General features: G+C 40.2%; 1 protein-coding gene across 5 annotated transcripts; it reads right to left on the bottom strand.

The window, feature by feature from the left end:
• Positions 1-326: 326 nt before the first annotated feature.
• LOC114776089 (uncharacterized) lies at positions 327-6,354 on the bottom strand. Of its 5 annotated transcripts, none has more exons than XM_028966700.1 (6): positions 6,271-6,354; positions 4,384-4,493; positions 3,017-3,232; positions 1,588-2,682; positions 1,186-1,354; positions 327-1,095 (listed from the first exon to the last, which is right to left on the bottom strand). In XM_028966700.1, the coding sequence occupies exons 3-6, from the start codon at positions 3,228-3,230 to the stop codon at positions 975-977; spliced, it is 1,599 nt and encodes a 532-aa protein (XP_028822533.1). In that variant the 5' UTR covers positions 3,231-3,232; positions 4,384-4,493; positions 6,271-6,354; the 3' UTR covers positions 327-974. The 5 variants fall into 5 exon arrangements, with proteins under 5 accessions (XP_028822533.1, XP_028822535.1, XP_028822532.1 ...); XM_028966702.1 differs by lacking the exon at positions 6,271-6,354 and having other exon boundaries at positions 1,588-1,768; positions 2,435-2,682; positions 4,384-4,679; XM_028966699.1 differs by lacking the exon at positions 6,271-6,354 and adding an exon at positions 4,574-4,649.
• Positions 6,355-14,793: the final 8,439 nt, after the last annotated feature.

The raw sequence follows: 14,793 nt of genomic DNA, 5'->3' as shown, positions 1-14,793 counted from the left end.
TAAAACATTTTTAAATATACATAAAATATTCAGCCAACTTAACATTTTTGGTGCTGTTATCAGGTGATAAAGAACCTTTCCCAGACTAGTGTTTTTAGTCATTCATTCTATTCTTCAATCTTAACACACAAAGCATTAACTGAAATTTTCAAATGCCATAAAAATATCCAGCTTAGTCTTTTATAACAAAGTGCTTTATTTAATATGTGAGGTTGTAAACATCAAATATTACAATTTTTACTTAATACATTTTACAAATACTCAAGGAGAAAAGAATCACCAAAGAAATTCTATGAAGTTTTCTTCAAATTTGTACAAATCCAGGGCAGTAAGTACCAAATTATTTGCCAAAACCACTTTACAATCACTTAGAGAAATTTAAGTGTGTTTTGTGCTGCTTTTCCACATTATCCAAATGCAATCACCCCTAAAGGGGAGAAAGAGAAACACTTCCTCTATAACTGAAAAGAAATTTGAATCTAAGAAATTCCTCAAACAAGCTTAACAAGTGCATTAAAGCTGAATATGTATTTCTTCAAAACTGCCTCAGACAACAAAATAAACTTGTTTTGAGAACTTTAAAACTGAATTTTTGGTTTATTCTAGCTTCAAAATATAAGCAATATAAATACAGCGTATCATTCACATCATTTAAATACAACAAGCACTAAAGAGGAGCAAAAGTTTGAAGTCTTACATAATAAAACTCAAGAAACAATACCTCTAAATCCATAGGGAAACCGGAACAATCAATAGGTAAAACCGGAACTAGGTATTACCTATTTCTTTCAGGAACAAAACCGTGCAATAAAGCTGAACATGTACAAATAATACCAGACATTTTATCTAGTAAAACTTGTCACTGTTACACTGACTTACAGAAATTTAACTCTGAATTTTAACAACAAAACATCTGCAGTGTATGTAAAACACAGCATACCTTTTCACATCATAGCCAAACATTGTGGGTATGTCTAGGTCCACTCATGGTCTGCAATGTCTGAGATGAGAGTGAGAACTCTGGGGTTGACTGACCACAGTTTTTTCTTGCACTCAACCTTTGTGCCTCTCTCAGGATTTATGGAAAAGAAACATCTTGATGAAAAAAAGAGAAGAGAAGAATATAACAAACTGAGGCAGCATATAAAAGGCTATGTTTTGTAAATATGATAAAAATAAATTTACCTTTGGAGGAACTCCAGTGTTGATCGCAGTTCCACTGGGTAGTGTATGTTGAAGCAGTAGTAACTGCCAAACATAAGACAAATTGCAGAGGTGAAGGTTGTGATGCAGCCGTTGACAACCTTTTGGTCAATGCTTAACATGAATGTCTTAGCAGCGAAGCAGGAGGACCCTGAGAATAAACAACAAATAATAATTACATTTTCATACCAAGTACTTCAATATCAACCATATATACAAATACATGCATCGTAGGATCCTACATACATCGTAGGATTAGTCACCCTATTGGTTGAACTTCTAAGGTAAGTGTGGGACATCAAACTAAACAAGCCAAGAATACAAGAGGGCGGCCGTTAAACAAGAAGAGAAAAAAAGCATGAGGGTTTAGCTCTGTTTACTTACCACAAACAATAATGCAGGGTGTTGGTGGCACATTCTCCATCTGAACTTCCCCTGGAAGGCTTGTCATCTCGATGCAATGAAACAGACGCTCCTCCTTCTCACCAAAGTGAGCCAGTAAAAGAAGCACCATCTCGACAAGTTCTTCTGAGCAACCGCTGGACCGGCCTCTTTCAGTCTGAAGCTTGAGAAGAGCATTCAGGACTTGTTTGTGTTTTTGTGCATCAACACATTTGAGGAAGTTTAACAGACGTGCCCCCTTTTTGTCTACATTGGTAAGGAAGGTCTCCATAGGATTCACACCCGTCAGTTCCTGGAAGTGGGCTGTCATACCAACTTCCGTGAACAAAAAGGGCCATTCCTGGCATAGTTTCTGGATGCTTGCACCTTTGTTGATGTCTTTACGCTGTGTGAAATAGGTGCACTTGACTAGTTCTTTCACAACATCTATATTGTAGTTAATCTCTTTGAACAACTTCCTCATTTCTTCTTTTTTTTCAACCTGACTCTCCACAGTCTCTGAAAGTGGCAAATGTTTTGGCTCCCAGCTAACACAGCCATATGTGTCTTGAACACTTGCTTTTTGTTCAGCAGGTATTTCATCTGTATCGTTGTCATCTGATGCTGCCTTGCGTTTTCTTATCCTTGGTGTGTCAGGTCGTTTCACATTTTCAACTCTTGACTTAAGTTGTTTTACCAAGGAATGATATCCAAGTCCAATAACATCACCATCAATCACATCTTGAAGAGACTTTGGATACTTGGCCACCATCCTTTTTGCTATCTCTGTAGTGTTGTGTTTGGTTGGATTTTTACAAATCTTCATCATTTCCGACACCACAATCCTTACCATTTCTCGTCGTTGTCGTGCACTTGGCCTCTTCTGTCTTTCCAAGTTCTGTACTAACTCCTCAGGGAGCTTCTGCCATGGTATCTCAAAACTGTCAGCCCAGTTTGGCATAAATGGGGTACAGCTTCCGGAAGGTGATGAAGTAGTGGTGGATGACTGTGGTGAGGATGAAGCTGAGGCTGGAGAGGGAGAGGAATGGGCAACCACTGGAGAGGAACACACCAAGTTTGGTGTTGAAGTGCTTGAGTCTGTAAAAGTACAACAAAGGAGATATGAAAGCATAAAACCTTAAGCGACGTTTTGCTACTATGTTAATAATAAATTTATAGATATTAAGGCTACACAGTATGGTCAAAAGTTAATATGGCAATCATTCTTACAGATTGGGTTTCACAATTCACTCAAAATTACTGAAATTTCTCCCTTAAACATAACTTTCATTTACACAGCGAGCATGCTAAATTAATGATGATGCGGCACTTGTACTCAGCAAAACTAAGATTTTAACTATTTCCAATTATCGTGCAGCCTTATTAGACAAGTGTACCCTGGTATAGTGTGGTGGTAATGTTTTACACTTACCATTATGGGCCCAGGCAGCAACTAGTCTTCTGGCTTGTATGGGCTTTAACACTGGCAGCAAGTCTCCTTCCGTAATATACTTTAAATCATCGGTGGTTGTGGCCCCAAGTGCCTTCAAAGTATCTTCAACCGACTTGACAACTTGATCAGAAAGGTCCGGAAGGACTCTGGCTATTGCATCACTTATCTTTTTTAGCACCTGGGATTCAGTCATATCTGTAGAGACACACAAACAAATGGTTTGGCCTCTGGCCCACTAACATCAAGGCATTTAGTCGGACAAGATGCTGTGCTTCAGTGGAACAATCTGGTATCCATTTTTCATGTAAGATAATAATGGCCACATGTCAATCAGTTCACTGATGAGTCTGCATTCTAATCTTCCAGTGTCATTTTTTACAGAGTACATGTGATAGTATGAAAGAAATTCTACATCATAAACTCTCATCAGAAAATAAAGCGCAGAATCATCTTTAACAAAAATGAGGAGGAGTTCACCAAACTCTACTGACTCATCATTCTTCGTAACAAGAAACTGACCCTTCCTGTAAGTTAGCCCATTGTACTGCACATCAAAAGGAATTGTTGTATTTCTTTCAGTAAAGCCCAAATGTAGGATTGTTTCTTTAACTTGCTCACTGTAAAGTTGTGGGTAAAATGGTGAGCAATCTTTTATTTGCAATGCTGGAGGACTCACTGCCCCAGCAGAAAGGAAGGCCTGAAACATCTGATGTCGCTCTGAAAGAGTCAAACACAGATTTTTGAAATTTTTTAGATGCCTTGAGCATCTTTTGAAGTAACTATGTTTGCTCTCAAAACGCATAGTCCACAGCCTGATGAGTGGGCCAAATTTCAGGATAAGCCCGGGATAATGCCGTAAGAAATGGTGTTTAGGTCTTAAGTTGGTATCTGGAAACAGTGCCTTTCTGGTTTCTAAATATTCTTGGATTAGAGCATCCAGATAAGTAACCTGAGCCTTGGAAATTTGCTGAGCACAAATTAGGTCTACAATGTCCTTAAGCTGCAAAGTTAACTGCCACACATTATCTTGGGGGTTCTGCACTTTGTCTCCAATTATGAGAGGTAAAAGTCTCAAGAAGTTCCAATTTTGAACAGCTTGACCACTAAGTTTCAATGTTTTTGGACTGACCTCACAAGGCTTAGAGGAAGCATCTGTTCCTTTGTATTTAAACTGCTTGATGCGCCTGTTTAAATTTGTGTAGGTGAACCATTTATTAGTCTTGATAAAGTACTTGAGGTAAAGAGCAACATCGTGGGAGAGGACACCTTCGAAGATGTCATGACCAAGACATGGGGGCATGCCGGGCATGCAAACATCAAAGTTTCGTAAAGAATTAAATACAGACCTGAACTTTATCCCTTGTACTTCTGACACGTTTTCTGTCTCAAGCTGTTCAGTGGCAGATCTGTACGTTTCTGGGGTCCGCTGAGGTCCACAGATGGCTGGATCAGCACCCTGAAATTCAGTTCGAGTTAACAGACAGTATCTGCATAAGTACTCAGATGAACTGAAATTTTCTGTAAAACCACCAATACAATGAGAGCCCAGGTTGTCTCCGGCAATGCAGTAGAGAGCTCCCTTTACAACAGATTTGTCTACTATTGTTATCCCCTTCTCCTCTAGTACCCTCAAATCAGCCAGGAGTTCTGAAAAAAACTTTGTTATGGCCAAATTCCTTGAAATCCTTCTCTCTACACAGGAAAACCAGTTGCATATGATCAGGATTTGATCGGGCATGTGGGGGGATGTTGAGTAGAGAGAAGTACACAGCCAAAACCTTGTGCTTCTTTTTAGCAGAACCAAGTGGGTTCACGACTTCAAATGCATCCTGGTATAGAACCAACTTAAGACAACTTGGATTTTTCTGAAAAAATGTGTTTGACATAAACACCTTACCATCACAACAGTCATTGAGAACATCTGTTTTGGAAATATGGTTAGGATTTACTGACATGAGACCTTGCCAAAAACAAGATTCCAGCATACTTTTCAAAGTATTTAGCACAGGAACATAATAGACAAATCTCTCTGTCCTGTTCTCGTCGCTGCCCAAAAACACCTTTTTGGGCTCAACATATTTGAACACATCTTTAAAACACTGGGTTCTTGAGTAAGCTGTTCTCATCGGCCCTGTGTGACAAGCTGAGAACAAGTCTGATTGTTTTACAGTGTCAGAGATTTTTACAATGTCTTCATTTGAAACGGACATATCTTTTAAAAGTGAGCCTAGTCTATTCAAAGTATATGTTTGTCCCAATTCATGTATATTCTGCACTTCTTCAACAATGGTTTGAATGGTAGATCCTGGAAGAAGATGCTGTCCCTGTAGTTTAATGTAAAACATACATACATTTCTGAGATACAGGTCAGTGAAATTAGACCCATCCACAACAGTGTCGTCAGCATCTGAGACACTGTCAGCCGTCTGTATGATGCCACTTGTAGTGGGATCTGACTCGGTATCTTTGACTGATGCACAAATCACATTTTCCAAACAATGTCTGTGTTTTCTAGACATATGGGAGGTAAATGAAGATTTTACAGAGAACACACTTTTGCATCCTCTAACTGGGCAAACCACAGTTCGTCCCTCTTCTATGTGTTCCTTTAAGTGAGCAACCAAAGCTTTAGTTCCGTCACACTGGCGTTCACAAAGAGAAACGGTGCATTTTAATGCCATTAAGGTCATATCCTGAGAAACAGTTGTGGTACCACTGTGGTGGCGATAGAAATGAGACTTTAAAGCTGGATATCCAGAAAACACCTGCTTACAACTTGGTTCAACACATTTAAAAATACAACGGGGTTCATTACGATGCAGTTTGCAATGCAAAACATATGCTTTAACAGATTGAACAGACAATCCACATATATTACAAAAATACATCTTCAAAATTTAAACACCAAAATTATGGCAATTGTCAACACAAGCTGCAAGGTTAGCTAGCTTAAAGTTTGAGCCTGAAGTCAAAAGAGGAAATCCATACAGCCTTTATCTGAGGCATTAAAAGGCAGCTACACTAACTAAAAGATTACCATTAATAAAACCCGTCTCCAAATCATGTCTAACCATGCATTATTTACATTACCAGGCTGTTTTCCAAGTATAATGTGGATAATATTAATGCTATTAGCTAAAGCAAAGGCAGCATTGTCGTTTGTGACCTTCACTGTGCGTAACACAACACTCTTGATAAACAGAATAAACCCAGTTAAACTTTTATTTTTTTACCACGGTAAATGAAGACGGGCTGTGGTTGAGTCCAATGCCACTCCTTGAAACCGAAAAACTGCTGGCGTGCTTCTGTAGTCCAAAGCAAAGTTTGTGTGGAGCGTTTCAGACGTTAGCGGAGCCAAATGCAGTGCCCTGATTGGCCTGTTTGAATTTAGGCGCGTTGCCAGACTGCAGGGGAAAAAACTCGGTTTTGAAATAATTGTGTTCTGTTTGTCCATCTAAAAACTGAATTTATCTCCTTATGGTAATCAAAGACATACAAACAGGAAAGCCAACCGCTACTGATTCTCCCTTGTTTACTTTTTAGCGTCAAGTTCTGTGTACCGCAATTTGCCCAACTGTGTGGCACAAACAGCACAAACTCTTCACACATATCGGTGAATATTCTCATCCAAGCGGATTTATCTGGAAGTTGGGTCATGGCAATTGGACTTCTTTCTTGTTAGGTTGAAGCTGCTTTGATAAGTAGTGGACCTAACACGATTGAAGCTGATAAAGCTGCCATTTATTGACACTGATACAAAATAGAAGTTTAGGGCCTGAAACAACGTAATTACAAGTCCAACTGCCGTAGAGTGGTTATGGCTTAGCTGGTAGAGTGGACATCTTCCAGCTGTCTGTGTGAATGCCTCTTATACACCAAAACAACGTGAATAGTACATTTTGGTGAACACTATTACAGTATATGTCCGCTATCGACACAAAAGTAGGCTGTTTTACATTTTATGACAAACTGTATTCTTTACATGAAATACATGTAAAAATTAAAGTACTTAAATGTTTGATATTGTCTTCATGTTCAGCACAAATGTATGTACATTTGAGATTTTTTGAGTCATTTGAGTTGTATGTGAAATAAATGCAAAAATTGTTTAACCATTCAGCAGTTAACAACCGTATTCTTTTCAAGACATAAATGTAAAAATCGCAGTGTTTGACTGTTATTAACGTGATGGAAATTTCCCGTTAAAAAAACAATGCAAGCGTGCTTTACAGTATGGCAATGTATTTTTTTCTGAGAAAAAATGTAAATATTACTGTTTTCCTTGATTATTTTAATCACAGTGACATCACGTTAAAAAAAACATAATAAACTGTTTAACAATTTACAGACTTTTACTGTCATGGTTTTACAGTTTTTTACTGTAAGATCTACGGACATTTTTTACAGTGTACAACATAGTCTGAAAACATAAATAATCTCACAAGCACACCTATCCTCTGTCTGTATTGACCATAAAAACACTCTCTGATTGTGGGACTTTTCCCTAAAAACCAAATGCTGCCAAACCAAATGACCTCAGATCCCATAATGATCTCATGCTTACATATAAATCATATGCAAATCACATACATAATCACATACTCCTTTCCCATGTTGCATTTGAAAAGCCCCTTATATCTGGAAGGAACATCAAAGCATATTTATATTTAATTAAATTTATTAACAAATGGAAATATTTGACTGCTTATATATGGGTGGTAGTAGCCTAGTGGGTAAGACACTCGTGTGTGAACCAGGAGACCCAGGTTCAAATCCCATTTACTACCATCGTGTCCCTGAGCAAGACACTTAACCTTAAGTTAAGTCCCTGTAACTACTGATTGTAAGTGGCTCTGGATAAGGGCGTCTGATAAATGCTGTAAATGTAAATGTAAATATGTGATTGCTCACCTTGCAAGATGGCAGCAGTGTGAATTGTGTGTGCGCAGGGTGTGTCTCATCTCTGATGATGTTCTATACTCTGCGTCTTGAACCAGGTGTGATGGATCTCCTCCAGAGTTGGGAGCTGGGAGTAGTACCGTGCAGTATGTGCTGATGGACTCTATTGTGCACCTGTTGGTAAGCAGTTTCTGGGAAGGTTAGCCTACCTAGATTACAGGAACACTATGGAATACTAAGGAATATTATGCTGTCTCCTACCTCAGGCTTAGAAAGTGCCAGTTTCAGGAACTCAGATCTCTACCAGACACAAAGTAGCTGCTCTCAGTCTCAGTGGGAGCCGAACGTTCGGTCTTAGTTGATACCAGTGAAAGCAGCATAATGATGAGATGCAGATACACAAGCACACAGTGATTTCAGCTCAGATATTGGTGCATGTTTTTATCAAGACCCTGTTTTACAGCTAGATATTATAGAAAGCATTCTGTGTCACTTTGTCCAAGTGAATCAATAAGATAGGTAAGACTGAATAATTTCATTTCGACTTGAATAATAATTCATTGTTGATATTATGACAGCTTCACAAACTGAATCATATAGGGCGGGAACATGTAAACAATGTTTTAGTGTGTTTTTTTGTGCATTGCACAAAAAAAGGAGGAGCTGAGAACAGCACTATGCGGACGCAAAAGAAAGATGCCAAAACTGACTGACATTTGAACTTAATTTTCCCTAATAGGACGACAAATGTAGCACAATTTACAGTCTGTAATCATATTATCATTTAATGGTACTTTGAGAGGTGGTGGTACCAGTGGAGTAGTGCTGGAGGGTCATAGAGATCAAGGGGCAGAGCATAGAGTGCTGAGAGATCTGAGGTAGGAGGGTGCCGAGCCTTCCTTGGATTTGCAGTATTGAATGTGGTGCGGGCAGCTACAGAAAGCTTGTGTAGAAATGCAGCAGTGGAGTGGTGGGAAGGTTGAAAGGAGCGAACAAGTAGCCATAAGGGGAAGACCAGCCAGGAGTGAGTTATAGTAGTCCAGTTTGGAGATGACCAGAGACTGTACATGTATCAGAGTAGCCTGAGTTGATAAAAATGCACAAATTCTCCTAATGTTGTAGAAAAGGAATCGATATGAGCGAGAGAGTACCTCCCCTCCTAGCCGCTGACATGGACAAGGTCTCAAAAACAAATGAGAGTGACTCCCTTACTTCCAGCAACTGCTTTAAATTAGTAGGATCTTTGCTCTGAACAGCTTGTTCTATCTGAATGGTTTGGAATGGGTTTTTCTGGAGGAATGCTAGAAGAATTCACAATTTTCAGCTACAGGACAGACATACTGCTCTGAGATATTTAAATGTAATTTGATGTAAGTCATTTATATACAGATAAGATTGCTGCCATTAACAGAATATCTTCTGCTTATTTCATGGAGATTTGTGGAAATCTTTTCATTATCTTCTGAATATGAAGATAAACTGATTACCAAATAGCATGCAAGAAATTCATATCTAAAAAAATATTTCAAAAACAAATGGACAGACCTCAATTAGCTTACTAAGAAAATCTTGAAAAATAAGATAATGTTATGCCCCCTGGTCTAGGTCAGATGACGATAAAGTGTGGTGCAGGGAGTAGAAGACCAGAAGAAAACAGTGATGTTTTATTTACAGTGATGAGACAACGGATAAAAGATAAAACGCGGAGCCTTGAGTGAGATCAAAGCAAGAGAGAGAAAGCCGGGAACCAGGTTTCATACAAACCGGATTCCAAAAAAGTTGGGACACTAAACAAATTGTGAATAAAAACTGAATGCAATGATGTGGTGATGGCAAATGTCAATATTTTATTTGTAATACAATTTAGATGACAGATCAAATGTTTAATCCGAGTAAATGTATCATTTTAAAGGAAAAATACGTTGATTCAAAAGAGTGGCAGTGTCTCTCAGAAGCCAAGATGGGTAGAGGATCACCAATTCCCACAATGTTGCACAGAAAGATAGTGGAGCAATATCAGAAAGGTGTTACCCAGCGAAAAATTGCAAAGACTTTGCATCTATAATCAACTGTGCATAACATCATCTGAAGATTCAGAGAATCTGGAACAATCTCTGTGTGATATCCGACACTGCACCACACACCAGGAATGCTACTGTAAGGAAATCACAGAATGGGCTCAGGAATACTTCAAGAAACCATTGTCAGTGCACACAATCCACTATGCCATCCGCCCTTGCCAGCTGAATCTCTACAGTGCAAAGAAGAAGCCATTTCTAAGCAAGATCCACAAGCTCAGGCGTTTTCACTGGGCCAGGGATCATTTAAAATGGAGTGTGGCAAAATGGAAGACTGTTCTGTGGTCAGACGAGTCACGATTCGAAGTTTTTTTTGGAAATCTGGGACGCCATGTCATCCAGACCAAAGAGGACAAGGACAACCCAAGTTGTTATCGCCGCTCAGTTCAGAAGCCTGCATCTCTGATGGTATGGGGTTGCATGAGTGCGGGTGGCATTGGCAGCTTGCATGTCTGGAAAGGCACCATCAATGCAGAATAATATATTCAGGTTCTAGAACAACAGATGCTCCCATCCAGACATCATCTCTTTCAGGGAAGACCATGCATTTTTCAACAAGATAATGCCAGACCACATTCTGCATCAATCACAACATCATGGCTGCGTAGAAGAAGGATCTGGGTACTGAAATGGCCAGTCTGCAATCCAGATCTTTCACCTATAGAGAACATTTGACGCATCATAAAGAGGAAGGTGCGACAAAGAAGGCCCAAGACGATTGAACAGTTAGAGGCCTGTATAGACAAGAATGGGAGAGCATTCCTAATTCTAAACTTGGGCAACTGGTCTCCTCGGTCCCCAGACGTCTGTTGTGTGTTGTAAGAAGAAGAGAATATGCAATTCTGAATCAACATATTTTTCCCTTTAAATGATACATTTTCTCAGTTTAAACTTTTGTACCATGATTGATTTAGGTTCTATTCTGAATAAAATATAAAAGTTGGCACCTTCACATCATGGCATTCTGTTTTTATTCACGATTTGTACATGATTTTGTCCCAACTTTTTGCAATCCGGTTTGTAGGGGGAGCCTGATCCTGAAGAAACAGGGGGAGAGAGAAATTGCCAGAAGCTGGCAGAGAACCCCTGAGCCCCTGATGATGGAGGAAGAGAAGCAGCGCAGCCCAAAAAGGAAATTGTGGTCATCCACCCCTTCTTGTCATGACACCTCAGGCCATTTGCTGGGCTTTTTGGTACCCTGGTGACACCATGAAAACAAGTTTTTGTGTCCTTCTTAAAACGTTTGGCCATGACTGTACAATAAAATGGTGCATTATTTGGGTCAATAAATAGCTTTTCTTATTTCCATTGTTCCAAAATGAAAACATTGTATTCAAATCTATTCTACCACAATCCCTGGGGTTTGAACCTGGGTCTTCTGGTCCACAGGCAAGTGTGTTATCCACTAGGCTACGACCACCCTACCACCCTACCACGACCACCCTGCTAGTATCCTAAGATCAGAAATAAATAAACACAATATATATATATATATATATATATACACACACACACACACACACACACACAGTGAATGGGTGCTGGTTTTCTGGGATGGAGGTGAGATGGGCAGAGGACCCCTGACCAACCATGAACTTCCTCACATTATTCAGTACACTTGAATGTCAAATATTAGAAGTGATTTTTAACTGTATGATCTTGCAGTAAAATGAGGCCTGAAGTCTGACATTGTGGTAGCTGTTATTATATTATCTTTATTATATTGATCAATTATAATACTGTTAATTAATGTATTGAAAGGAGTTCAGAAGTAGTCAATGTTTAGTACTGCTATATAAGGTGAACACTCTCAGGTTACAAAGTTTCCAAATGATAAACAGTTAAGAATATTCATTCATAATTTACAAAAGTAATGAAAAGTACTTATATTACTTTTTTATTGTAATTGAAATAGTTACACTACTAAAAAGGGTAACTTGTAATTGTAATGAATTGCATTTCCAAAGTAACACTGGTAGGTCACTTATATATCATCAAGTGTGGAAATGAAATAAGTAAAAGGCAAAAGTGGGGGAGGATGGAGTATGTTTGTTGTGTGTGTGTGTCCGGTGTGGGATCACAGCGAGGGGCCTGCAATTTTTTTCTCTGAACCTATGAAGTGGGCATTTAGTCTAGTGTTAATTTTTATCTAGCGGGTAAGGAAACGGCCATAATCTAAAGGTTTCCGGTTCATGCCCAAAACTGCCAAGGTGCCACTGAGGTTTCATCACTGCCCACTGCTCACTAAGGGAGATGTGTTAAATGTAGGGGACACATTTTGTTTTATCACCATGTGCTGTGCTGTATTTCACAATGACAATCACTTCACTTTCACTTACATAATCTTGCCCCACCTCACCCACTCCCTGTATAAAGCCATGGAATAATTACGATGAGACAAATGAGTAGTGGGTTTTGAACGTTGAGGATCCAGAGAAACTAAAGTAGGAGTGATGGATTTTGAGTTTGAGGGTGTGTCAAAATCGCCACTGGATGACATCTCTACAAGGTACCAGCTGGAAGGCTGGAGCAGGCTTTGATTAAAGAGGAAAAATCCTTTTATGACTTCTCGTTGACTTTGATCCGGCGGCACAAGTCCCTTGTCATCTAGTCACAAGTATGGTTTTTGGCTATGCTTGACAAACCTCCTGCCAGATCCTAAACCCCTTAAGCTGGAATGGTGGACTGACCTGGAGAGGTTGGACTGCCGCCAGTGCCTCAATCTCACTGGTCGGGCAGACAGGCCATTCTGCCACGAGACCTAGACTGCACAACTTCCATGATGCTGAATCTGTGTTTTATGGAGACAGTCCCGACGGTGGCGCTCCTTAATAACATGATGATGGTCCTCTACATGCCCCACTCCATAACCCACGGGCACATAGAGTTAACAGGGGCTGAAGTCCAAGAACTGGATTCGGCTCTTGCCTTGTTCTACGAAGCCTCCGGGGCAATGGCGGAACCTCTGGCTCATCTTGTTGGGGATTAACAGCCAGGAAAAGCAACCATTGCTAAATGTGCCCTTGTTGCTTGATTCACTGTGTGGACTGCAGGTGCTAGAGATGCTGTGACTGTTGATGCTGTGGGGGTGAATGCCTTTGTCCACCCTCAGTGGCCTGATGGTCTCAGCCAGCAGAGCTCCTGATGTGGCTACAGCAGCCGATAAGGGAGGATTGACTGGAGGTGATTGTCATAGCCCCAGACCAGCACAATGCCAGGTGGTATGCAGACCTGAGGCAGATGCTGGTAACTCCTAGCCGATCCAAGACCTAGAGACTGCCCTCCTTCAAGTGGGAGGTACAGTGGCAGCACGCCCATTCCTCAACGGATGTTTGATGGTCTGGTGCTTCAGCAAATCAGCCAAGCTCATATGGGGCTTTCAGACTCTGTAATCCACACACTATGGAGTGCCAGAGCACTATCTACTACAGTGGGTGAAGTAATTATTTCATTCCCTGCTGGTTTTGTTCGTTTGCCCACTTACATATAAATGGTAGGTTTATTTGAACAGATAGGGACAATAACAAAAATGCAAAAAATTCAAGAATGATATGAGACCAAATACTTATCAGCAAGATTTCTGGCTCCCAGTTGTATTTTATATAGGTAATGAGCTGACAATGGGAGATTCTTAACTCTATCCACATTCCAAACTCTGCACCATGGCCAAGACCAAAGAATGTCAGGGACAAGATTGTGGACCTACACAAAGCTGGAATTGGACTACAAGACCATCGCCACGCAGCTGTGTGAGAAGGTGACAACAGTGCAATTATTCACAAATGGAAGAATCATAAAATAACTGCAATCACCCTCTGTCTGAAGCGCCACGCAACAGATAAAAAAATGTGGAACCAGGTCAGGAGCTTCGGGAGAAACTTGTCAATGATCTGAAAGCAGCTGGGACCATAGTCACCAAGAAAACAGTTGTTAACACACTGCAGAAACAAAGTTCCTTACTATTTTTTTTTTTATAAAATAAAAATTACAAATCAAATAACAGTTATACATAAATCACAGGCAGTTACAGTTAGGCATCAACTCAACTCACCGTGTTTGGAGGAGGAGAAATGCTGTCTATTACGCCAAGAACACCGCCCCCACCGTCAAACAAGGGGGTGGAATCATTATGGTTTGGGGGTGGTTCTGTGCTTTTTCTTCAAAGTTCTAAAGTATGTTTTGCAAAGGGGATAACATACTTATTCATAAAAATATGAATTAATTCATCGCTGTTTTGAAATACATTTTCTGGATTTTTTTTGTTGCTGTTCTGTCTGCTTCATGCTGGACAATGTTTGCAGATTGGTATCATCTGCTCAACCACTATAAAAACTCTATATAGTATGTGCTAACGTTCCTTCAGAGCCGGGCAAACCACACCGAAGGTGTTTGCGGATTAAATTACTGGAAGCCAATGGGGGTTTGAGAAGCTGATAGTGTCCTGCTATCCTCTGTTGAAATGGTTTTAGTAGAGGCTTGTCAGTTGTGTCCCACTAGTGGGATATTCAGTTTGTGCTGGACAGACTACGTCAGCCACCCGTTGAGCCACTGACTCCAGTGCCTCTATATTTGTTGTCATGGAGGACAGCACTTCTGTTGACCTTGGCCTCTGCAAAGCAAGTGGGAGACCATTAATCTCTCTTAGGAGATTGAAGCAGGTGTAGTGTTCACTACTGCTCTCTTTTATCTCCCTCGGTCCACTATTTAGCCCAGCTGGGAGTACAGTGATTTCCACTGGTCTCCCTCAGAGAGAAACCCTCAGAGAAACAGGGAAGCCCA

This window comes from Denticeps clupeoides, unplaced genomic scaffold, assembly GCF_900700375.1.
Source record: "Denticeps clupeoides unplaced genomic scaffold, fDenClu1.1, whole genome shotgun sequence".
Taxonomy (NCBI): Eukaryota; Metazoa; Chordata; class Actinopteri; order Clupeiformes; family Denticipitidae; genus Denticeps; species Denticeps clupeoides.
This window is presented reverse-complemented; position numbering and strand designations above follow the sequence as displayed.